This window comes from Alosa alosa, chromosome 16 (assembly GCF_017589495.1).
Source record: "Alosa alosa isolate M-15738 ecotype Scorff River chromosome 16, AALO_Geno_1.1, whole genome shotgun sequence".
Taxonomy (NCBI): Eukaryota; Metazoa; Chordata; class Actinopteri; order Clupeiformes; family Clupeidae; genus Alosa; species Alosa alosa.
The window spans coordinates 14,411,258-14,436,760 of NC_063204.1; the positions used below are offsets into that span (position 1 = coordinate 14,411,258).

The 25,503-nt window shown below is 45.7% G+C and overlaps 1 protein-coding gene across 1 annotated transcript; it reads left to right on the forward strand.

Moving 5' to 3' along the window:
• The first annotated feature begins 353 nt into the window (after positions 1-353).
• ankk1 (ankyrin repeat and kinase domain containing 1) lies at positions 354-11,048 on the forward strand. The gene is made up of 8 exons (XM_048265841.1): positions 354-541; positions 4,412-4,694; positions 5,685-5,833; positions 5,982-6,031; positions 6,240-6,395; positions 8,701-8,813; positions 9,318-9,342; positions 9,584-11,048. The coding sequence occupies exons 1-8, from the start codon at positions 366-368 to the stop codon at positions 10,870-10,872; spliced, it is 2,241 nt and encodes a 746-aa protein (XP_048121798.1). The 5' UTR covers positions 354-365; the 3' UTR covers positions 10,873-11,048.
• The last annotated feature ends 14,455 nt before the right edge of the window (positions 11,049-25,503 follow it).

The window sequence follows — 25,503 nt, forward strand, 5'->3', positions numbered from 1 at the left end:
AAAGGAATCACTTCAAACAGTCCATCTGGGTCTGAGAGAGAGAGTGTGTGTATGTGTGTGTAAATTATGCCAGGGCATCAGAGCCATAGCTCAATGTGGAACAGCCAGTTTGAGAGGCCTCGAGTGAGAAATCCGTCCCGCCTGCCAGCCCGCCTCTCCACCCGCCAGGCCTAAAGAACCGGCTCTGGAACATTTCTATGCAAATGACCACCCCCCCCCCCGCCAACCTTACAACAACTCCATGAAACATCTCAGAGATTCTGGTAAGTGTCACGCCTCTTAGTAGCAAGGCAGAGGGACACACACACACACACTCTCACACTCACACTCTCGCACTCACATGGGATCAGAGAGCAGGCATTGCGATGGCTTCCGTCGGCGCTGAGGTTTTGGAGAAGTTCCGGCTCTTCTGCCGCGACGACTTTGAGGGAGACTGGGCGAAAGTGGCAGAGCGCAGCTTTGGACGGGTCTACCGCGTTAAGCTCAAGCTCTGGAGGGAGAACTGCGCCCTCAAATGCTTCTCCAACGCCAGCCACTACAGGTATGCCACACAAACACACACACATGCACACACACAGACACACAAGCAGGTAAGACATACAGACACACACAAGCAGGTAAGACATACACATACACGCATACACACACACACAGACACACAAGCAGGTAAGACATACACATACACGCATACACACGCGCACACACACACACAAACACATGCACACACACATGCACACACACACATACACACACACAAGCAGGCAAGACACACGCAGGTAATGTACACACCCAGTAGAACACGCAAACAGTACACACCTAGTGCGACATCTCATGTATTGAGTCAATGTTATGATAAATTGCAGGTTTCAGGTAACACAACACACACACACACACACAGCAGTAGCACACCTGTGCACTTATGACACACCTCATTTATTGTTCATATCTAGGACGTGTGTGATGGCCCAGTATGAACTCCCAGCTCAGCAGTGTACTGTAAACTCTCCTTGTTTTCACTCCTTGTTTCAGTGATCCCAATCCCAATCACCGAACACCTGTGTTTCACTTCTCTGCCAAGCCAGCGCAACAAGTTTAACTGCAGTTAGATTGCTCTAAATGATACCAAACCAAAAAAATGTACCGGTAGTTTATTATGACCGCCGTGCAGTGAAGCGGCGGTCAAATAGGTTTAGAGTTTGAGTTAGAGTTGTTTTCCGGATTTTTTAAATTTTTTTTTTTTTCAGTTATGATTCCTGGGACACTAAAAGACCGGGGTGCACACAACTTGGTGGGCATGTAGCCCCACAAGGATGACATGGAACCATTGATGTTTGGTTCGCCCCCACCAGACTGGACCTCCCGAAAGGAGGGTAGGGTGGGCTCAGTTTTCTGTGAATATCTCGAGAACCTTAGGGCAGGGGTGGGCAAACTGCGGCCCGCCAAGTACTTTCATCCGGCCCGCCGAGCATTTCATTTGGTTATCAGGCTGCTCGCTATTTTTTTCCTGCGATAGAGACGATGTTGGTTAGCTTTACTGCAAACTGCTGTTCACTCTCCTTAGAGAACGTTTACAATGTCAATGACAAAACATCATGTTAAATAGAGATGACATCATGTTAAATTAAGTTAACTCTTAGTTATCTCCTTTGCAGCAGATCTAACATGAACATTATGCGATCCATTTAATTGGGAACGCGTCTGTACTCACGAGAGGGAGAGAGAGCTGCAGGTTCCAGCTGGCTTGTCATTCTTGATAACTGATATCTCCTTCTTATAAGAAACTGGAAACTGGAAATCATGAAGGCAACAGTTGTTCCCACTACTGACCATTTAAAAACTGTGAGAGGGCCCAGCCGTAGGTACAGCACTAGCCATAGTGGAGCAGGCAGAAGATCATTGAGAAATAAATGTGAATCTTAAAGCGACAGTGCACAATTTATTGGGGTGTTGTCGTGCGGCCCACTGGCCAATTTTCAAAACCCAATGTGGCCCTTGAGCCAAAAAGTTTGCCCACCCCTGCCTTAGGGCCTAGGAAGACCACATTTTTTTAGTAATGTTGGTCTCAAGGGGCCATGTCTACCCATAACCACTCATTTGATGTATAGCGCCACATAGTTAAAAATGAAAAAGCAATTGTTGAAAGATACATCTTTCTGATGCGCTGGGACACATCATCAGTGATGTAACCTGGGGTCACTGGGTGTTTCGGGTCTTTCAACATCAGACACCCTCGCCCAGGCGACCCGACCAGAGTTGATCAGACTCCGGCCTGTGTCCCAGCAGCATTCTTCCACGGATCAGCCCTCTTGATCCAAAGCCATCTTGTGGCTCTTTCTGCGGCTTCAGTTGCAGATCTGATGGCCTTCCTCTTTGCCTCACCGGTGAGGCCCAGCATGGTGAGGACTTTGCAGAGGGACCGCCCTGCAAATCCTCGGCATCCCACCTCCAGGGCTTCACAGTAAGTCCTCCAGCCTTGGCTCCTACACTCCTCCACCAGCTCCTGGTACTTGGCACGCTTCCGCTCAGTCAGTCAGTTCCAGAATGATCAATTGTTTGGTGGAATCAGAAACAATGATCATATCTGGTCGGAGCCGTGTTGTTGTTATTCTTGCTGGGATCTTCAGCTGTTTGCCCAGGTCCACTTCTAGCTGCCAGTCTGTGGCGGTAGTGAGGAGACCTGACCTGGCCCTCGCTTGGATAGTGGGCTTCTCTCCAGCTCTGTGGAATCTGATTGACTGAGGCTTGCTGTGGTTCTTGGTGGTAGTAATGGCCTTGGCTATACTCTCAGCAACCGCCTTCAGCACCTGGTGGTAAGCGCCAGCGGTAAGCCCCTCTCCAAGGGCTTTAGGGCAGCTACTGAGGAGGTGTTCCAGGGATCCCCTTCCTGGACACTGGAGGCAGGATGGTGTCTCTGCTTTGCCCCAGACATGGAGGTTGGATGGACTGGGCAGGACATCATAAATAGCTTGGACTAGGAACCTGATGTTAAGGAGTCTGCTCTCCAGATGTTGGGCCAGGTGATCTTCCGTTGCAGAACATTCTCCCATTTAGTCCAAGCTCCCTGTTGTCCCATACCCACCATCCTGCTGGCTCGTTCTTCCTCCACGCCTGCCCGCACTTCCTGCTGGATGAGATGTTGCCGCTGTTTTCCCTGGGCCTTGTCCACCCTGGTTGATGGGAAATAGCCAATACCTGCGCGTCCTGAGGCTATGGACCCCACCAGTACCTTCTGCCTCAGTCGCGACTCTGCCACTTCCAGAGCCTCGACTGCCCTCCATTTCCGGCCTGTTCGCCAGCCGATGCCACCTTTTCATCCCTGGATTCCCTGTACTGCAGGGCTTCTCGAGTTCTAGTCACCATGAACTCTTCAGTGAGTCCACTGAATGGAAGCTTCAAGGTGTTGCTACTGCCGTACAGGGCAGCACTGCTCAGACTTCGGGGTAGGCCAAGCCATCTTCGCAAGTGGCTGCTGATCTTTCTCTCCATGGCCTCTACAGTTGTAATGGGTACTGCGTATACTAGCAGAGGCGCATGACGCATTGTAATCGCAGGTATCTTTGGCTGACAGGTTCAAAACTGCACAGATTTTGAAGTGTAGGATCATTATGACACCCTCTGAATGCATGCAAGTTTTGTTGAATTCCGTTCATGGGGGACCATACAATAAATAAATATATGTGTACAATTAGTGACTGTACACTACACATGCACACACACACACACACACACACACACACAGAGAAGCACACATATACACAAAAGCAAATGCACACATGCACACACTCACTTACATACACAAAAGATGAAAGAGTAGTGGATGGAGTAGGAGATGGAAACAAATTGACAAGCGTGATTTATTTTTCCGGAGAGAATGTGTAGGACTGAGTGGCGGTCATATTTTATATCGCTTTGCGGTACATCTAGTTTCCTTAGTCTTACCTGGATGAAGTATGAAGCATTGTCACCAGAGGATTCAAAGTGTGTTTGTGTTGGTAATTTCGGATATACTGATAGACTCTCAGCTGTAGTTTCCTCCTGTGTGTGTGTGTGTGTGTGTGTGTTGGCCATTTCAGATGTACTGATGGACTCTCAGCTGTAGTCTCCTTGTGTGTGTGGACGTACTGTATGTGTGTGTGTGTGTTGCCCATTTCAGATGTACTGATGGACTCTCAGCTGTAGTCTTCTTGTGTGTGTGTGTGTGTGTGTGTGTGTATGTTGGCCATTTTAGATGTACTGATGGACTCTCAGCTGTAGTCTCCTTGTGTGTGTGTGTGTTGGCCATTTCAGATGTACAATACTGATGGATTCTCAGCTGTAGTCTCCTTGTGTGTGTGTGTGTGTGTATGTGTGTGTGGCCCATTTCAGATGTACTGATAGACTCTCAGCTGTAGTTTCCTCTTCTCGTTATCAGGGACCTGATGGAGGAAGTGACCAAGCTGGGGAAAGTGAAGTTTAAGTACATCACCTCCGTCTACGGCATGTGCAACGACCCGCAGGCCGTCGTGATGGAGTACATGAACAAAGGCTCTCTGGACGGCCTGCTGTCCAGCCACACGCTCATGTGGCCCAAGAAATTTCAGATGATCCACGAGATCGTCATGGGAATGAACTTCCTGCACAGCATGGACCCGCCCCTCCTCCATCTCAACCTGAAGCCGGCCAACATCCTGCTGGACGACCACCTGCACGTCAAGGTCAGCAGGACATCACAACAACAGCACAGGAGGAGGATAGGAGAAGTGAAGAGAAGGCCTGAGAGATGAGTAGACCGCAGGACAGAGAAGGTCTGAGAGACAGGACCAGGACAGAGATTACAGTACATTACATTATTCAACAGATGCTCTATCCAGAGTCAAGGTCAGCAGGAAAAGACAGAGAAGGATTAGGGTGGAGCTTAGGTGGTGTTTAGGTGGTGCTTAGGTGGTGTTTAGGTAGTGCTTAGGTGGTGTTTAGGTAGTGCTTAGGTAGTGCTTAGGTGGTGTTTAGGTAGTGCTTAGGTGGTGTTTAGGTAGTGCTTAGGTGGTGTTTAGGTGGTGAACTGGGCTTTCTACTAGGGAACTACACTTTACAAAGACTAATATACAGAGACCTTGACCAGAGTCAAGATCAGTAGGACAAGGCAGATAAGGGTAGAGATGGTCATAGATGGTCCGAAAATTTTGTCACCGAGGGATATGACATCACACATTTGTATCTGTGTGCTCTTTGCCTCTGGCTCTCCCTCTGTAGTGACTTAGTCTGAAGTCACAGAAAGAAAAACATACAGACTAAAGAAAAACAAAGTGACTCCCAGTCAAGACATGGTCTGTGGCTGTAGTGATTTCTGCAGGGCTTGAGGCCAAAGCAGGGCAGGTTTATTTATAAAGAGCAGTTCCTACTCAGGGCTAGTTTGTTAGTGCTTTACATAAACAAAAGCAAAGAATAATACTAAAAGGCCAATAGTTGAAAATAATGTACATAAAATAGAAAAAAATAGAAATAGAAAAAAATAGAAGACATAAAACACACAAAGCAGAATATTTAAAATACAGAGTGCATAACAACTTCCCATTACTGGAAACACAGCCAACAACTTAACTTCATGCCTTGGAGGATGTGTATAGTTTCCTGCTGTTGAATTGTGTCTAGTTTTCTCCAGATGAGTTGTGTCTTCAGACGCCCACATCTCAGTTGTGTCTCTGCAGATTTCAGATTTCGGCGTGATAAAGTGGGAGGGGTGCTCAGGCATGGCGGTGATGGAGCATCTGACGGCCAGAGGCAACATCAGCTACGTTCCCCCTGAGGCCTTCTGCCAGAGCCCAGACCCCCCCACAAACAAGTACGATGTTTACAGGTGAGAGGCAGACGCATGATCACTTTTCAGGATGAATGATATTAGCACTGTCAGAATGGATTTGCATCTGACACCTGATGCATAGAGAGTTTTTGCCGCCTGCATGCTGCAGCCTCATTGGTTATGCTCCTCTGCTCTGTGTCTGCAGCGTGGCTGTGGTGGTGTGGGAGATTCTCACACAGAAGAAGCCCTATGCTGGTAAGTTCATGCTGCACTGGTTTAAACACGACCTGTCACTCAACTGACACACTCACTCAGCTGAACCAAACCAGTCCTGTCACTCTCCACAACCTACCTCATGTCTCGCTCTCTTTCTTTTTCACTCTCTCTCTCTTTTTCACTCTCTCCCTCTCTCTCTTTCACTCTCTCTTTCACTCTCTCTCTCGCTCTCTCTTCATGGCTCTAGGGGCCAACATGACAGAAGTAATCATCCGTGTGTCGTCGGGGAAGCGGCCGAGCGTGGCGAAAATTCCAGACGACAAGCCCCGTGAGTGCCAGGACATGATCGCCATCATGCAGGAGTGCTGGCAGCAGCACCCAAAACAGAGGCCAGCCTTCTCAGGTACTGCCCAATCACAGACCAGCTTTCTCAGGTACTGCCCAATCACAGACCAGCTATCTCAGATACCACCTAGTCACACGCCAGATTTTTCAGATACCGCCCAATCACAGGCCAACCTTCTCTGATACCGCCCAGTCACAGGCCAGATTTTTCAGGTACCACTCAATCACAGGCCAACTGTGTTCTGAACTGAAGTTCCACCCAGTCACAAAATAGCCTTCTCAGGCTCACCGTTCACACAGCTTAACCTCCCATTTATAGGCCAGTCTTCCCAGAAAATGCCTTACTGCCCAATCAGAGGCCAGCTTTCTAAAATACTTCCTAACTGTCTAATTAGACCCCAGTTCTTGTCCAAATGCTGGCTTTCTTGGGAAAACCACTAAAGGTGATGATACACATGGGGTAACTTTTTGAGCAGTGCTGCTGGGGAACCACATGAATGGTTCTGTGTTTCCTGATGGATAGATAGATAGATAGATAGATAGATACTTTATTGATCCCCATGGGGAAATTCAAGGGTCACAGTAGTATACAGACATCACACACAACATGCACTTACAGCAGAAATGGTAAACATAAGTATAAGTATAAACATATAACTAAACGCCACTGTACAATAAAGACAGTAGAAGATAAGAAAGATAAGAAAACTAACAAAACTAAATACTAAATACACTATATAAATTAAATTAAGGAAGTCCAATGTGCTTGAGGGTGATCAAGCATAAGACGCTTGTAGTGACAGGGCCGTGATGAGATGATCATGACAGTTGAATCGTGACTGAAGCACAAAATCAACGGGAGCGCACTAGATCAACAACACTCTGGAACAACGGGAGCGCACTAGATCAACAACACTCTGGATCAACGGGAGCGCACTAGATCAGCAACACTCTGGAACAACGGGAGCGCACTAGATCAGCAACACTCTGGAACAACGGGAGCGCACTAGATCAGCAACACTCTGGAATAACGTTGCTCAAACAGTTGCTTTGTGCATCATCACCTCAAGTGCAAATTGAACAGAGATTACAGTACATTACATTATTCAGCAGATGTTCTATCCAGAGTCAAGGTCAGCAGGAAAAGACAGAGAAGGATTAGGGTGGAGCTTAGGTGGTGTTTAGGTGGAGCTTAGGTGGTGTTTAGGTAGTGCTTAGGTGGTGTTTAGGTGGTGAACTGGGCTTTCTACTAGGGAACTACACTTTACAAAGACTAATATACAGAGACCTTGACCAGAGTCAAGATCAGTAGGACAAGGCAGATAAGGGTAGAGATGGTGATGAACACTTCAGTTTTTCCACCCTCTTATAAAATCTCTCCCTTCTGTCCTCTCTGCCTCCTGATGCACTCTCCACCCCATTTCTAAGCCCTGTAGACTTCCCCTGCCAAATAAACTCCCTCGCTACAGCATCGGCCTAGCCTGCCCTCCTACGCCCTCCGCCCCTTAGCTTCTGCATGCCGGGCTGTGACTGACACGAGTGCTCTGCCATCCATCATAAGGCCCCGTGCGAGCTGCTTGCAGCCTGCCCCGTGTCTAAGGTCGTAGATGGGCCAAAACACTCTGAAGGACACACAGACAGGAAAATCTGCTGATCGTTCTTAATTACACCTGCGTGTGTGCATAAGTATTCAGTGGAGCGGCAGACATTCCGCCAGCAGGTTCCTGATAAGAAATGATACACACCTAATTAGCATACATTAGCAGAGATTGAATGTAATATGTTGGGCCTGCGGCGGTGGTTTCTCTTCAGCATTGCATAATGGCTGCATGATGAGCAGTATGAATCAGATTAAGAGGGGCAACAAGGCACAATGTTGCTATGTAATTAATAGCGTTGTAAACAAAACAATGTCTAGATTGGGCTACAGACAGCTCAGCACTGTCAAGTCGTGTGACTTTGGCAAACAGGTTCTCTTACATTATTATAGAGACACTGCCAAAAACTTGGTGTTATTGTGTACCTGACATATGACTCCACACATTTCAATGTTGCACTGACTGGGCATATATCTAATGTATAGCTGGTATGATAAATCATGCTAACATTCTTCAAGGGGTTTGTAACCCATGTTAGCCATACCCTGTTAGCATTACACGGAATTTGAGCAATCTCTGTTTAAAGTTTAGCATTATGACCCATGGCAGTCCTCTCTTGTTATCAATGCACCTATGCCAACTCTCTCCTGGTATAGGTAGCTCTCTCCTGTTAGCCAGTGCCCTTAGCTCTCACCTGTCACCTGCATTAACCAGGCTAACTCTGTGCTGTCAGAGTTATGGATGTGCCGATCCTTTTATTACCAGACATCATTGAGAAGACCGAGGTCCTGAGTGAGGTTCTGAAAATCCCTGATGTTGGTCGTGGGCGCAATAAGGAGATACCTACCCTTCCATACAGCACAATGCCCAATCCGAAAGTAAGTTTACCTACCACCACCAAGCACACACACACACACACACACACACACAATTATATTAATCTCAAACTGAAGATAAGCATCTCTCCCTCTAGTTCACATTCTCAATCCGGCCTAACCCCCCATCCCAGCCTTATCTGGTCTTGCCTTTTCACACACACACACACACACACACACACACACACACACACACACACACACACACACACACACACACACACACACACACACACACACACACACCCTGCTGGAGCACCGGTGAGAATGCAATGTCAGTTTAGGGGGCATTACTGGCAGAGTTCTAGCTACAACTTTCACTCCCTGACCTGAGGACAAACAGCTCTGACGTTTCTTCCATTTTTCTTGTGGAGCACTTTTACCTGTTTTCGCTCACATAAAAGATGTCCGCTGGCATACATCTGTTTAAACAAGCAATTTTCTTACTTGCCAGTAGTCTATTAGTCCCCACTAACAACCTTTTATCTCTCTCTTTCTCTTTCGAAGGAACCAGCAGCTCCGCCATTCCCAGGTAAGTGGTCTCATATTTCATCTTCGATGAATATTTTATCATATTCTATTGTCCGTCATTGCAATATTAAACTCATTTCTTTTGGAGAAATTTGTGAGCAGTCATCGTTTACATCGATTACCTTTTTGCCATTTATCTTTTCCACCATATTTTCCAGAAAATAATATTCTGGTGTATCATTTTAAAAGCCATTATGTGTATGTGACCAGTAAGAGTGTGTCTCTGCTGCCCTTCCTCACAGAGGCTGGCAATGAGGAGGATGCCAACGACGATGCTTTGGAGTCCCTGACCAAGAAACACTTTGAGAAGTTCCATCGGAGCCTGCGCCAGGAGCACGTGGCGATGCGCTTCAAGGACAACAACTCGCTGCTGCACTACACGGTGGCCAGCGGAGACATGGAGAGCGTGCGGCGCGTGCTCGGCCTCGGGGCACAGGTCAACGCTCAGAGCCAGCGCGGTTACACCCCTCTGATCGTTGCTGTGCTCTGCAAACTCCACGACATCAGCGCACTCCTCGTGCAGCAGGGGGCCGACGTGGCGCTCGGGGACTTGGACGGCTGGGCTCCGCTGCACTTCGCCGCCCAGAATGGCGACGAGCGGGCGGCCAGGTTCCTCCTGGAGCACGGGGCGCCTCCGGACGCCACTGAGAAGGAGCAGTGGACACCGCTGCACCTGGCAGCCCAGAACGGGCACGAGGGGGTGGCGCGGGTGCTGGTGGCACGCTTGGCGGTCATTGACGTGAGGGAGGGGCAGCACGGGCGCACACCGCTGCACATGGCCAGCACCTATGGGCACCTGGGCATCGCCAAGCTGTTGTTGGGGAAGGGTGCCAACCCTTCGCTGCCTGACAGCGCTGGCGACTGCCCGCTGCACCTGGCGGTGGAGGAGGGCCGCGTGCGCATGGTGCGGCTGCTGGTGGAACGCGGGGCGGACGTGACGAGCGCTGACGCGCGCGGACACACACCTGTGCACCTGGCGGCGGTACGCGGGCACACACTCATCTGCCGTTACTTGTTGGGCCACGGAGAGGGTACCAACGCGCGAACTGCCCAGGGCTGGACGCCATTACACCTGGCCGCACTGCGTGGGCACGGGGAGACAGTACTGGCATTGGAGGCTCAGGGCGGGGAGGTGGACGCTCGCGGGTCTCAGGGCTGGACAGCGCTGCACCTGGCCTGTCACCATGCACAGGACAAGGTGGTGACTCAGCTGCTGGCGGCAGGCGCAAAGCCGGACCTGGCGGACGACGCCGGCTGGATGCCGCTCCACCTGGCAGCGCGCTCCGGATGCTTCCCCAGCGCACTGCAGCTCCTCTCCCGCCAGGCCGACGTCAACGCCCGCAACCACGCCCAGGCCACTCCTCTGCACGTGGCGGCGCAGAGCGGTGCGGCCGGCATCGTCCGGGCACTCCTGCTCAACCACGCCAGCCGCAGTGCCCGTGACATACGAGGACACACAGCCCTCGACATCGCCCGCAGCAATGGTCACCAGGAGGCAGTCAAGCTACTGGAGCGAGATGAGGAGCGGTAACACACAAAGACACACACACTCACACACATTACACACACACACACATGGACATCGCCCGCAGCAATGGTCACCAGGAGGCAGTCAAGCTACTGGAGCGAGATGAGGAGGGGTAACACACAAAGACACACACACAAAAAACACACACACTCACACACATTACACACACACACACACACTCACACACATTACATACACACACACACACACATATTATGCACATCAGACACACACACACACACACATTATGCACATCAAACACACACACACAAACATATACACATCACACACACACACACACACACACACAGACACAGACACACAGACACACACACACTCTCCCTCGGGTCATCAGCAGTCAGCCGTGCGTGATGGCAAACAGCAACTTGGTACTGATGATGGGAAGGTGAGCATCGACTTGTCCCATTGATCAGCTCTTCACCTCCTCCGGCACATTTTCCTCCCTGATAACCCTGTTATTCCTGTCTAGCTCTTCAGCTCATAAAGCGCTCAGCCATCGATCTGTTCAGGGGTGAGATCAGGCATTTCTCAACAGTGCTGTTCTTCATCAGAACCACCTGACCTGTATGTTGTGATTACTGATCAGCCTCAACAAATCAGCAGGAGGACGATGACATGTTAATTTATGTTGTTGTTGTGAGATGCACTACAATCAACAGTGACATTATACGCTGTACCACAAAGAAATGCGCTGTTTGGGATTCCAAAAGGAAATCTGTAGTGTTATTTCTTTATATAGTAAATTTTGCTGGTGCAGGAAAGTCATGTGTGGAATTCTGCAGTGCCATCAAATGAAAGTGTTTGTTCTGCATGATGTGTGCTTTGTGTCTCTGTCTTTGGGTGCATGTAGGCCAGACTGCTGTGTGGAACAGATTTGCTGCCTGGGCTGCAGAAACACACACACACATACACACACACACACACACCTGAGTGTCTCTCTTTCTCCCTCTCCCTCTCTGAGCCTGTTGCCCTTCTGAGAACTCAATTTCCGGCAACTTATGGTGTGTGTATGTGTATGATTGTTTGTGTGTATGTATCTACAGTATGTGTGTTTGGGTTTGCGTGTGTGCTTTTTGTGCATGTATTTATATCTGTGAATATGTGTTTGTGTGCTTGTGTTAATTTGTGTGTGTGTGTGTGTGTATGTGTCTGTGTGCTTGTGTTTATGTGTGTGTGTGTGTATGTGTGTGTGTGTGTGTGTGTGTATGTGTGCTTGTGTTTGTTTGTGTGTGTGTGTGTGTGTGTGTGTGTGTGTGTGTGTGTGTAGGTTTGTGAGGGATGGTTGAGAGGGAAATTCATCATGAGGATTCCACAGGCCTCTGGCGGCTGACAGTGGTGTGATAACCAGTCTGGCTGCATTCCCCTCGGCTCTACCTCATAACAAACCGTAGCTGATAAAGAAAAGATTTCCTCCTCAGATCAGCCCGCCACTCACTACAGCATATCCATTTTCAAACGCGCCCGCCTCCTCGACATCAGCTCCGCGCCCTTCATGCTGTCAGTCTTATCTTGTCACATGTGGCTTTTGTCGCACATACTATTCCAATTGCTATGAAAAGCCCTTCTATTCATCTCCAAACAGGATGAACGTCCACATCCATAAACTGCAGATGACATCACAGTTGTGATTCTGAGAGAGGCCGCAGCACAGCCAGCGTCGAGCGATAAGATCTGCCCCAACCAACCCGCTGCCCTCTCATGCACACCCATGAGCTCCAGGCTTTAATTAAAGGTTATATCAAAAACACACATCACACTCTTAGAAGATTACATGCGGGTCTGTGGCATCAGGGACTCAGCCAGAGCCTCCCTGCTGATGTCTAAGGGGCAGACAGGGCCTGACAAACACCCTGCACACACTCAACAGAGAGCGAGAGATAAAGCATCTCACACACACACACACACACACACACACACACAACCCTTCACACGTGTGCTGTGCTGTAGTGACGGACTTTGACGTGAAGAGGAATGGAGATGGAGACAGGAAGCCGTGGAGACGAAACCTGCTGGAGGAGCGTGATGGGCACCGTGGAAACAGAACGTGCTGAAGGAGGATTGCCAGGCGCTCTGGGGTCTGTGTGTGTGTGTGTGTGTGATTGTTCTCTCCCACCCACCTGCTAGGTGCTGTGTGAAGTGATTTGTTGGATGTGGAGAGGTAGCCGAGGTTGACCACTGCACAGGTGGACGGCCTTAGTGTCCTGCACGCAATCTGAGCTGTATTCATGGGAGCACACTGGCTTGCTGACCGGTACCTGATGGATCGATACCTGATGGACGGTAATGGATCTGGGAGCTCATTGGCTTGCTGAGGTCCCCCCGTGTAATGGATCTGGGAGCTCATTGGCTCACTGAGCACCACCTGGGTAATGGATCTGGGAGCTGATTGGCTCACTGAATGGCCCCTGGGTGATGGATCTGGGAGCTCATTGGCTCACTGAGCGCCACCTGGGTAATGGATCTGGGAGCCGATTGGCTCACTGAATGCCCCCTGGGTGATGGATCAGGGAGCTCAATGGCTTGCTGCAGTGCCACCTGGGTGATGGATCTAAACCAGGGGTGGGCAAACTGCGGGCTGGATCCGGCCCGTCAAGGACTTTCATCTGGCCCGCCGAGCATTTCTTTTGGTTATCAGGTGTTGTCGTGCGGCCCACCGGCCAATTTACAAAACCCAATGTGGCCCTTGAGCCAAAAAGTTTGCCCACCCCTGATCTAGACTTATCTGGCCTTCTGTTGGGGTCAGACCCACTCTATGCGTCATTCTGTTTCAATAGACCTCAGGGTTTCTCCACTGTCTCTCCACGTCATATGCTGTCTGTGTACTTCATTCTGACTGAAGATATGCCAGATCATAATGTCCTTTGCTGTGTTTCTGAGATGTGTTTTTGAGGATTCTCTGCGGTTTCCTTTGCTAAAACATCAAAGTGTGTGTGCCTCTGTCAGATGAATGGTTAGCATGCCCTAAAGGCTTTTAACCTTCAACACTTTGATTTACTACTGTGAATTTAGTACTGTTTTTTTTTTTTTAACTTTCACAATCTTTCGTGGTGGGTGAACAAATTCATCTACAACCTTGAACAGTAAACTACAGCTCTAGTCACAGAGGGCACACACATCCCTATGGTATACATAAACAAACACAAACACAAACACACACACACACACATAAACAAACACAAACACACACACACATAAACAAACACAAACACACACACACACACAAATAAACAAACACAAACACACACATAAACAAACACAAACACACACACACATAAACAAACACAAACACACACACACAAATAAACAAACACAAACACAAACACACACACATGCACACACGCACAAACACATACAGACACACACACACACACACACACAAATAAACACACACACACACACACACACACACACATGCACACACACACACGCACAAACACATACAGACACACACACACACAATCGAGATGCGCAGATGGGTTATTATTTCATCTGCAACTGCATCACAAAACTCATCATCCGTCCGCCATCCATCCGCACCAACATTTTTGGACCAATTTTCAAAACCGCACCCGCCCGCCATCCATTGGTTGTTTTAAGGTCTATGGACGATGCAAGGCTCTGCTGACACGAGACTAGATTAAACTGCCATTAAACTCTTGCCTGTTCTAGAAAGGAGACTGATCCAATGCAGCAAAGATATTTAAAGGCTAAAGTCCCTATAGCCTATTGGCTATGTTGTATCCCCAGAATATCAGCAGTGAACTCCGATCGTGCACAGGGACAAAAATAAATAAATAGCCTAAATAAAATGCTGCCTACTTGCCTTGCACATCTAATTAATGGGTAGTTTCTTTACACTGGTTTCCTTATGTAACCTGCGTTGTGTTGAACCTGCGCGATTCAGCCCTGCACACACCCGGACTCGAACCCGCTAACAGCAGCACCTCGGATCGGGAGGCGAGCGCGCTAACAATTGAGCCAATAGCCCAGGCTACTGGCTCGCATGCCAGCAGCAGTCTTGAGGCGTCGGGGAGTGAGGTTTACCAACGTTCCACAAGCACAGCTAAGCTAGCTGGCATCCGTTACACTTACACTGGTGAGGAAACAATGCTGGTGGGATACCATAGGCTATTTAAATTAAACTTTTTGTTACCTTTAGTGTGCGTGTGTGTGTGTGTGTGGCGTGCGTCATTGGAACACCTACCCCCCCCCCAATTATAATGTAAATACAATGGGGGTAAATCCGCCAAGGTGTTCCAAAATGACGAGGTGTGATGGAACTAGGGTTGCAAAGGGAAAAATTTCGGTAAATTTCGAAAACTTTCCGAAACTTACCATGGGAAGTTAAGCTGGGGAATTTTGGAAATATTCCAAATTGGAAACTTTCATGGAATTAAAGGGAATAATGGGAATTTACGGAAATTAACATGGCATTTTGGGTAATTCATACAAACTGTTTCATATACAAACATTAACATTTTGTTTCGTAATAAGCAATATGATTTGTATGTTCGGATTTTTGCTTAGCTTAGCATACAAAGCTAGCTAGCATGCTAGCAGGAATCCCATTCTCTGCCTATGGTTTACTAGTGTGCTAAACTAGCAACACTGAACTGCCCAAGATACACTACACCACTCAACAACAAAATCTGATTGGTTGGAAAAAATTTTCCCCATGCATATGAACACACCATAGATTTCCTTTATGTCTAGCAGCCTATGCCGATTGCTGTGTGCATGTGATTGACATATGTGCAGGGTAGAAATTTGACTGAAATTGCATTAAATCAGGTTGTTTTAACTAATATTATGCTGTAAGATGGGGTTTTGGCCACTACATTTAAGTTCCCTGTTATAGACTAACTTGCCATTTTAAAAAATCCCAGTTTATTCCCATTAATTCCCGTTTATTCCTGTTAATTCCCATATATTCCCGTTAATTCCCATGGAAAGTTTCCAACTTTGAAAATTCCCGGAATTTTGCAACCCTAGATGGAACACTGTTCATTACAGAGCGTCATCTCACATTCCCTTTAACAACAGGCACGCTTGTTCCATAGCTGATTGCTATTATGGTGGCGTATTTGCCAGGCGCAGCCAGGAGCGTTTACAGCGCTATAAGCACTGTTTAGTTGGGAACAGTTAGCTATTGATTTTTCCTCATGACAAAATGTAATACAGAATTGTCACAAAGACATACTTTCCGATGTTTTGGGATCACTCTCACTGAATCACGAGGTTATGAATGCATGGTGATATTTTTGCAATGTAATCTAAAATTACCTCTCTATAGACAATGCATATCTTCTGTCAGATAATCTCTTCTCTCCCGTGCTGCTGCTGGGGCATTTGGGTAAAATGGCATCGGCATGCAGTTCAACATCACTTCTCTGAACTGAAACTGCAAAATATCAACAGGGAACGTTTGCGCTGGAACACGCCCCGTCTTTTCGCTGAACCGCCCTGTGGGCGCAATCGAATTCCCTAATTTACAGACATGTACCTGTGGAGGGAGAATTCCAATATGCACTGACTGCAAAATAGGAAAGACAAAAGCGTGAGTATACAAAGTCAATTGCGCTGGAGTGCAGGATAGAGCCCTACCTGTTTCAGTTTGTTTTCCGGGCAAAGCCATTTTAAACCGAGAATCTCGTGTTTTTTTAAAAAAAAAATTAAAAAAAATAATCAAACTCATCAGAGGTACAGTATAGCGACACAACATCAACTGTTATCAAAAATTAAATCATGCATAAATAGTTAAAATACGGAGCCCGGGAGAGCTCACTTTAAGTGATATTTGTTCTGGTCGTGATAATTTGTGAGCACGTTTTCCTTTAATTGAGCCCTTGAAATAATAAAACGTGAGCACGTTTTCCTTTAATTGATCCCTCGAATTAATAAAACGTGACCCCGTTGTAGGCCTAAATTGAGCTCTCGAAATATGTATTTCGTGCTCACATTTAGTAATTCCCGACATTTTCTCACCGCTCGCTGTGCTGTGGTGGCAACTTTGTGTTACCTTGGCATGGACTAGGCCTACAGCTGTCTGTGACAGTTCATATTGGTAATGTGATGATAACCGTAGGCAGCTAATTAAAGCCTTTAGGTGGTCAGGATGGTTTATAGCGGAATTCTACTCTTTGTAGCAGGGGCACCTGTGGAGCTATGGAGCTATGGAGACCCATAATGGGGAAATTCTACTAGGCTACATAGGCTACTTGGGCTCTGTTGTAATAACCGGTTTCCACTACCTCCTGGATTGTTGACTAAAGCCTACGTTAACTGTGAGGTCTAGAAGGCAATCGAAGCACACACAGCGACAAGCTCCCAAACAATTACAACACGTAGACCTACTGCTGTTGGTACAAAGGCTACTGCGTATTAGTAGTAGCCTAATACCCCACCCAATACAATAAGGTTCCCTCTAGCGCCCGATGGGCCTCACCATATAACCCACCCGCACACCGATATGATGCACACAACGAGGTAAGCTTTGATATGGACTATAAAACGAGACATAAACAGTGGCGTAAACGATGCTCAGCTTCTCACTCGCTATAGCTCACACCGTTCGCGATAAACACCACAGCTCTGCATAAACTTGGACCTCAACAAACACTCAAAACTTCGGCAAACATTCAGCTGGACGAAGATGGCAAGGGGCTTGTGCAAACACACACAATCATCTGCTCTCCCACCTATAGCCTACCTAACAGGGCTATATCCAGGTGCACTGCAATCAATGAGATTCCCCCTACGTCACTACAAGCGACACACCTCCCGACGTCATTCCCGGAGATACCCCCTGACACCACACTAAATTTTTGTGCACACAATTTAATTTCTTCGAGCCCACGTTTTAATTATTCGTGGGTGCGTTTTAGTAGATCGAGATCTCGAATATACTATAACGTGCTCATGTTTACATGTGTCAAGACAATATTGAGTGCACGTTTTACAAATTGTGGCCACGATGATCGTGGTCACAATGTTCTATAACCATGTTCACAAATTGTGCTCTCGTTTTAATAAATCGTGCCCTCGTTTTAGTAAATGGTGCACTCGTTTAATAAATTGTGCCCTCGTTTTACTATGCTTAAAATGAGAGCTCAATTTAGTAAAATGAGCGCACACTATAGTAAAACGAGAGCACAATATAATAAATTGCACACACGATTTAGTAAACCGAGCGCACAATTTAGTAAAACGAGCGTACGATTTAGTAAAACGAGTGCACAATATAGTTAAACGTGAGCACAATTTAGTAAAACGAAGACAATGTAGTAAAACGAAGACATTCTCTCAACATGCAAAACATTTTGCGATGACACCTCTAGGGCTCCGTATTAAAAGAATACAATGGTTAACAGAAAAAAAAACCTAGGCCTACAGGACATGAAAGTAAAAAAGAATAAATAAATAATAATAAAAATAAATACAATGAAATAATACAATAAGATAAAATCATAAGAATATCGTGTTGTTGACGGAAGGAGGACTGTGCACGTGACCATTCAAAAAGTGGTGTGTGTCGCACGTGGGAAAAGAATGAAGTTAGTTGAGTTGTAGTAGACTCATTCCACTCAGTGAAAAGTATTGTCGTTGACAAAAGACGTTTGCTGAAACGGAGGGGCCAGATGGATGTCTATCTACAGAGTAAGTAGCTTAAACGTTGTAGATATATATATTTCTCTGTGAATTTGTACTTTTACTTTAGTACTGAGTTACAATACTTCCTCCACCACTGTAGCCTACAGTGGTGGAGGAAGTATTGAAACTCAGTACTTAAGTAAAAATGAAATTTTTACTTAAATATTTACTTTAGTAAAAGTAAAAGTACCACAATGACAACCCTACTTAAGTAAAAGTAAAAAGTAGGCCTACCTGTTTTTAAATGTACTTTAAGTATTAAAAGTAAAAGTATTTGCATAATGATTTATTCTCTTAATATCTATATTCTAATAAAAAATCAGTATGGGCTGTGGCATTTTAATTAAAGGGACACCAGGCAACGTTTTCGTGTTAATTAATCATCTTCGTAAGTCGGTATATGGTTAAATGACTCATTACGGGGCGAATGAAGGCTCTCTCTATTGCTCGCCCCTACTGCCTGTCGGAAGAATATCCCACTTGCAAGTTCCGTGTATCCTACCCGCCGACCGAAGCAGTATCAGTTTACAGCACAGAGGCAGGCTAACAAAACGCTAGAGATTGTTGCAAACGTGTGTATAATGGCAGAGCCGGCAAAGAATTTCCCCTGGGGATCAATAAAGTATCTATCTATTTATCTATCTATCTAAGAAGCAGTGAAAACCCTTGACGGAAGACGCAAAGAAAAGGAAAAGAGCTTCAGACTGAGCGAGGGAGAGTTTCGTAGAGAAAAAGCATCAGGCTTGCCTGGTGTCCCTTTAAGCTAGTTTTAGGTTATACTCGACTAGATAGTTTTAAGCTAATGAAATTGTGCTTAGCCTACCATCCGTGGCCCAGTTTACATTCTGACCTACAATTCTAGAGACGAATTCTGGTTATCTATAGGGTGATCTGCTGAGTAAAATATCATTCAGCAAAACACGAGAGCCTGAATTTTAACGGGTAGACAAGGGAAACGTCGGGTGGATCGTAATGCCAATTCTGCTGATTGAACAGAAAAGTTGCTGAGAAAGGCGTCTTTATAATTAGGTTCAGTTTCACTTGCGCAGACACACAGAGACATTGAATGAGCGCTCAATTACCCCCCAATTGTAGGCTATGCCTCTTTATTTGATCACAGACAATTAAGAAATATTTCCTAATCTGGAAAAGTTTTTTTTCGGCCAGCGGTTCTATAATAGTCTACCATTCATTTGTGCCGCAAATGATCAGACGTGTGACAGAAGCACGGGCATAGCCTGTAACTTCGCTGATCCTTGGATAGCAATCTTATCGGAGAGGAGGCCCTAACGCTGCAGATAACAGAAAGGCACAGAACACAGTTGCATGTCCAGTGTAGCCATGGGTCTGGTGAATATAGCCCACCGAATGCAGATGGCTACAAGCTCACGCTTTGCCTGGTCTAGACTAGAAGCTTATGTGTCAAAGATTTAGAAGCTGGGCACGTAGCGCTCCAGAATCTTTGGTAGCAACCCCGCCCCCTGGTAAAACAAACACGTTTGGTCCATTTTATGACCATTTTATGATCAGTTTTTTTTCTCTCTGACAAATGTTTGTCAGAGAGAAAAAAAACTGATCATAAAATGTATCGTAAAAAGGAACGATGGTGTTGTAGAAATGTAGCAGAGTAAAAGTACAGATAATTGCTGTAAAATGTAACGAAGTAAAAGTCAAAAGTATGCACTATAAATTCTACTTAAGTAAAGTACAAATATGTGGAAAATTTACTTAAGTACATTCCATCACTGATATAGCATATTACACCCCCACCCCATTTAAATATATTGACTGCAATGTGCAACAGTTAGGCTACTGTAACTAAGTTGTAAGTTAGTTGTTACCGAGGCTAGACCCTCAATCTTATTTCGCTCTTGTTTGCACCCCTCCCCCAGCCAATGCAGGCTTATGGCATATCGGGTGGTCCTGGAATGGGCCCTCAAAGGACAGCGCCTTGGACGTGGCAAGAGGGTAGTTCTGCCAAGCTGTGTGGTCACCGCAATAAGAAGGGCATACCCATCACCCAGTGGTACCACGGTCTCAAGGAGTCAGAGGATCTTTACACAATAATGTGACGACTATATTTCTTTAAATTTTCATGTAAAAACAGTTGTTTGTGTAAATAATCCAAAATTTGTGTAAATAATCCAAAATGTAGGCCATTAAAGTTATATGATGTTCGTAAGTAGGCCTAATGTTCGAAGTTCATAAGTTTATGCTGTTTGTGAATGAAGAACAACACCATAATATCAGGTGAAATTGTTTATAAGTGTGAAAGTGTTTGTATAAAAAGTAAAGATTAGTCCTAACAAATAAATACAAAGTTGGTCCTTATCAGAATCAGAATCAGCTTTATTTGCCAAGTTTGTGAAAGAAACAAGGAATTTGACTCTGGTCAATCTTTGCTCTCAAAAGTACAAAACTCACTCACTCACAAGGCCAGTAAGAGATATAAATATAGCCTACTGTCATAGAAATATAAAAAAACAGTAACATTATAAGAGTAGTAAGAATAGGAAAGAAAAAGAGTGTATGTCCAGGATGAATAGTATGAAGAGCAGTAGAGTATACGTATAATTACAGTATACATGTAAATAAAAACAACATTGGGGGCATTAGCCACCCTAGGGAGACCATTACCAATATTTATAATGACTATGTACACCATTGCAACATTGACATTACTCTTAGAAATGGCTTAAATAAAACACCTAGAAACAATGTGAAATAATTAAATGTAAATGTAAAAAAAAAAAAAACAATTATATTGGATTGAAGCGTGACTGTCTTTTGGTCACCAACTCTGCTGGGTCTGGTCTGAGAACTGGTACAATGTTCTTCATCAATCTTCTTTGTTGTGGAGGTGGGCAGGGCCAAGGCGTCAGCGTTTTTTCCTCCCTCATCTGCAAAAAGTCCTCCACTAAGTTGTTATGAAATTCACTATTATTTGCACTATTATACGCATGACTGTTCTTGCATGTTGAGTTTGCACAGTATTGCTTTCTAAAAGTTAAAAATATGCATAGACACGACTAGGCCAAATTACTCCCTGATGAAAATTTGACTATTTCAAAGTGCTCGTTTTTTTTCGGATGTAGGTAACAATATTTAACAATGTATATATATTTTTTAATTTGGTTTAACCGCCACCCGCCCAAATTTAATTAAAATATTTTTTTTGCGGCTGTAACCGCCAGCCGCGCATCTCTAACACACACACACACACACACACAAACAGACACAGACATACACATATCAACACACACAACCACACAAAATCAACCTCTATAAGCCTCGCAGTGTGTGTGTAGCTGTCTAAACAGTCTTATCTCCGTACTGCCAATGAGAGGTGACACCATTAGTCGTTTGAACGTGTTTGATGAGGACACTACTGTTCAGGCCTGTCATTGTTAGCTCTGCGTTTCATGCTGGGTGTTTTAACTTGTGGTGACATGATTAAACTGTAGCTGTGAGCAAATTGAAAATATAGCAAATTGATTATATAGTTATCGATGATGGTCACACTGTGATAGAATTGATGACATGATTACTCACGCTGTAACAGTTATGGTAAATGGACTGGATTTATATAGCATTTTTCTACTCCTCCGAACACTGTGTGCTGAGTGTGTTTCACTAATTCACGGATTGGGATAAATGCAGAGACCAAATTTCCCTCACGGGATCAAAAGAGTATATACTCATACTACACTTTACAGAGTAATGCCTCTCACACACAGGCTGAGGGCGGAGGCTGCCATGCAAGGTGCCAACCAGCACATAGGGAGCAGATGGGGTTTAATGTCTTGCTCTAGAACACTCAGACAGAGTCAGGAGGAGCCGGGCTCGAACCAGCAGCCTTCCCATTACTAAACAACTCTAGAACAGCTCTACCTCCTGAGCCACCACCGCCATTAAGTATACTGATGATATAGTCACATAAACATTTTTGATGACATAATTAGGTGGTAAAACAGACAAGCCTCTGTGTGAAGATTGGCAGGTACATTATTTGTGTGTGTGTGTGTGTGTGTGTGGCGGCTCCTGTGGGCTACCTGCTGGCGCGGTCCCTCTGTAATGGACGTTCTGACCCAGTTACAGTGGGCTGCACACACACACACACACAGTCCACTGCCTCTGTATGCTGATAAGGCCTTTGTGATTCACGGCGCCTGGATGAGAGCAGTGGCCTGATTCATACAGAAGCGCCGCGCCCGAGCGATGAGACATGGTGTCGAGAACCATACATCGTCTCAGGGATGTCCCTGACTCATCACGACGCTGGAGACAGACGAGACAGAGGGACGACTCTGTGTGTGTGTGTGTGTGTGTGTGTGTGTGTGTGAACAGGCTACATGTGCATATGTTTGATTGTGTTTTTGTGAGGGCATGTACATCATTCTTCGGCAACGCTTGTTAGTGAGAAGGCCTTCAGAACTTTGTTGGGAGTGATCAAAGTTTTAAAATGAATTGATTCTGCGTATTTCTGTTCGGGGGTGAGGGTAGTCAAACCCAGTTAGTGAAAATGATGTATGAGTGTGTGTGTGTGTGTGTGTGTGTGTGTGTGTGTGTGTGTGTGTGTGTGTATATGCATTAGGTTTGCCAACTTCCTCAACCCCAAATGAGGGACACTTTCAGTGCTGCCGCTGGCGCCCCCTAAAGAAGAAAAACACTGTTTTATATTATTCAAATTATAATAATGACTATAAATTATAAGTCATTTAGTTTTAAAATAGTAATTTCTTAACAAATACTACAAATACAAATATTTGATTGTGTTTAACTCATTTATAAATGGTGCACTGTCACTTTAAGAGCATTGTCTACTACAGTATTCATAATATTTTGCCAGCGCTAGTCCACAAACTCTAACATTGTTTGTGCCACATTTATAGCACAATATTAACAATGATAAGCATACTTTTAAGTTGTAAACAACCTTAATTATTTTGGAAATAGAAGCATGTGATGACATGATGCTAGCTAGATATTTTTTGTTTGCAATTAAAAATTATGAACCTGGTAGTCACCAAGCTATCTGAGTGGAATGTGTTTCAAGTAACCTAAAGTTCAAGTTAGATCTGTTATATGTAAGATGCTGTTGGTGCAGTTTGACATTGTAAACAATCTCTTAAGAGTGACAAGCAGTTTGCAGTAAAGCTACTCTGGCTAAATTGTGGTGCCTCCTCTGTCCCTTGGTGCCCTACGCAAAGTGCGTGATGCTCGTGGTGGTAGTGGTGGAACAGGACACTTTGTTCCAGGTGCGTTTCGAGTCATTCTGAGGGGATTTCATAGAGGCATTCTGAGGGGATTTCATAGAGGCATTCTGAGGGGATTTCACAAAGCCCTCAGCCTAAAAAGCTGTAGAGTTGTACATGGGTGAGATATGAAAGCCTGAGATGCTTAAATCATTCCAACAGAAGGATGAGGGGGTCATGAACAGAAATGCAGGCAATCGATTCTTCTGAATAAGTGTATGGCAGTGAATGCACATTATGTCAAAACAGTGATTTCTGATGTCTACTATTATTGATTGCAAATTCGCTTTGCTGGAGAATACGGAAGAGGGGAGAGAGAGAGAGAGAGAGAGAGAGAGAGGGAGAGGAAAGAGATAGGGATGGAGGGAGAGGAGGAAGAAAGATAGGGAGAGGGAGGTAGAGAGGGAGAGGCAGAGAGGAAGAAAGATAGGGAGATGGATAGAAATGAGAGTGGTAAAGAAGAGAAGAAGAATGGAAGTAAGGGAATGGGAAAAGGAGAGTGAGAGAGAAAGAGACTCTAGGGTAGGGACAGAAAGATTGAAGAAAGAAGGGGAGGAGAGGGAAAAGAGAAAGACTGAGAGAGCGAGAGAGACTTTGTTTTCCCTCCAGTGGATTTGCCTTCTGTTATTGTTAAACTGGTGGTTGGAACAGACTTATTAATGTATTAGAAAACCAGACACAACACCTTGCCTTGGCTCAGCTGTCGCTGCCTGCCACCTCTTATAGGCAGGTGTGTGTTTGTGTGTGTGTGTGTGGAGGGGGGTCACTTGCCGTTGCTATGGGCAGGCTCCAGTCTTCAGCTGCCAAATGAAACAGAGAGTGAGTTTGCCCATGTTCATATGACTGTGTGTGTTCCCTGTGCTGACTTTGTGCTCCCAGTGTGGTTTGTCCTTGTTCCTCTCCAGTTCTCTCTGCTCAGGTGCATTGCATGTGATTAGGAGCACCTGGCCAGGTGATCAAGCAGCAGGTAAAGTCTCCTGGTTCCTGTTCCTGAGGAGGCTTCAGGTGTGGGGACTGCTGGCTGGTCTTACTCTCTTGTTTGTGTTGTTGTGAATAAATCCAACAGGTTGGGTCATTTTTAAGGTGGTATTGATTATTGATATGGGTCAGTGGTGAGCTGTTGTTCGCCCCAATAGGTCCATCCAAGGGTGGTGCGTAAGAAATGGGGGCTTGTCCGGGATTGAACATCCATGAGGTGAGGTTAACTGTAAGTGTGTAGCTCTGTTGAGGACTTAGGGCTAGTCCACACGTACAAAACCGATCTTTTTTTCCTCCGTCTTCCCTGAAACCGCATCAAGAATATTTGCGTCCAAACGGATCCATCTCAACACGACTCAACACGTTACTTCATACCCCAGGCCTATAGGTGGCACTGTTTCTTTACAGAAATTGACCAAAGTTTGTGCTTTACAAACAGACAGAATATCTTAGTTTCTTAGGCCTAGTCCACACGTACCAAACCGATCTTTTCGCATTTACATTAAGTGTGCTACCATCGGCTTAACGTGAGTTCTAAGCGTCTTTGTATGCTTATATCTGATTTCACTCGACTGTGAATGCACGTATATATGCTGTAAGACATGTAAAATAAATGAATGACACTGGCACTACGCACAAACTAATGTAGCCTAAACTTACACCGCACTTTCCTAATAACTTAAGTTCTCTCACGTCACTGACAGTAGCTAGAATGCATTAAAAAACACTG

Bases quoted from the DNA above. Each gene is read 5' to 3' on its own strand.
- ankk1 (XM_048265841.1), top strand. From the start codon at position 366: ATGGCTTCCGTCGGCGCTGAGGTTTTGGAGAAGTTCCGGCTCTTCTGC. The intron at 542-4,411 runs GTATGCCACACA...TCTCGTTATCAG, and splicing joins TCCAACGCCAGCCACTACAG to GGACCTGATGGAGGAAGTGA. The intron at 6,396-8,700 runs GTACTGCCCAAT...TTTTATTACCAG, and splicing joins ACAGAGGCCAGCCTTCTCAG to ACATCATTGAGAAGACCGAG.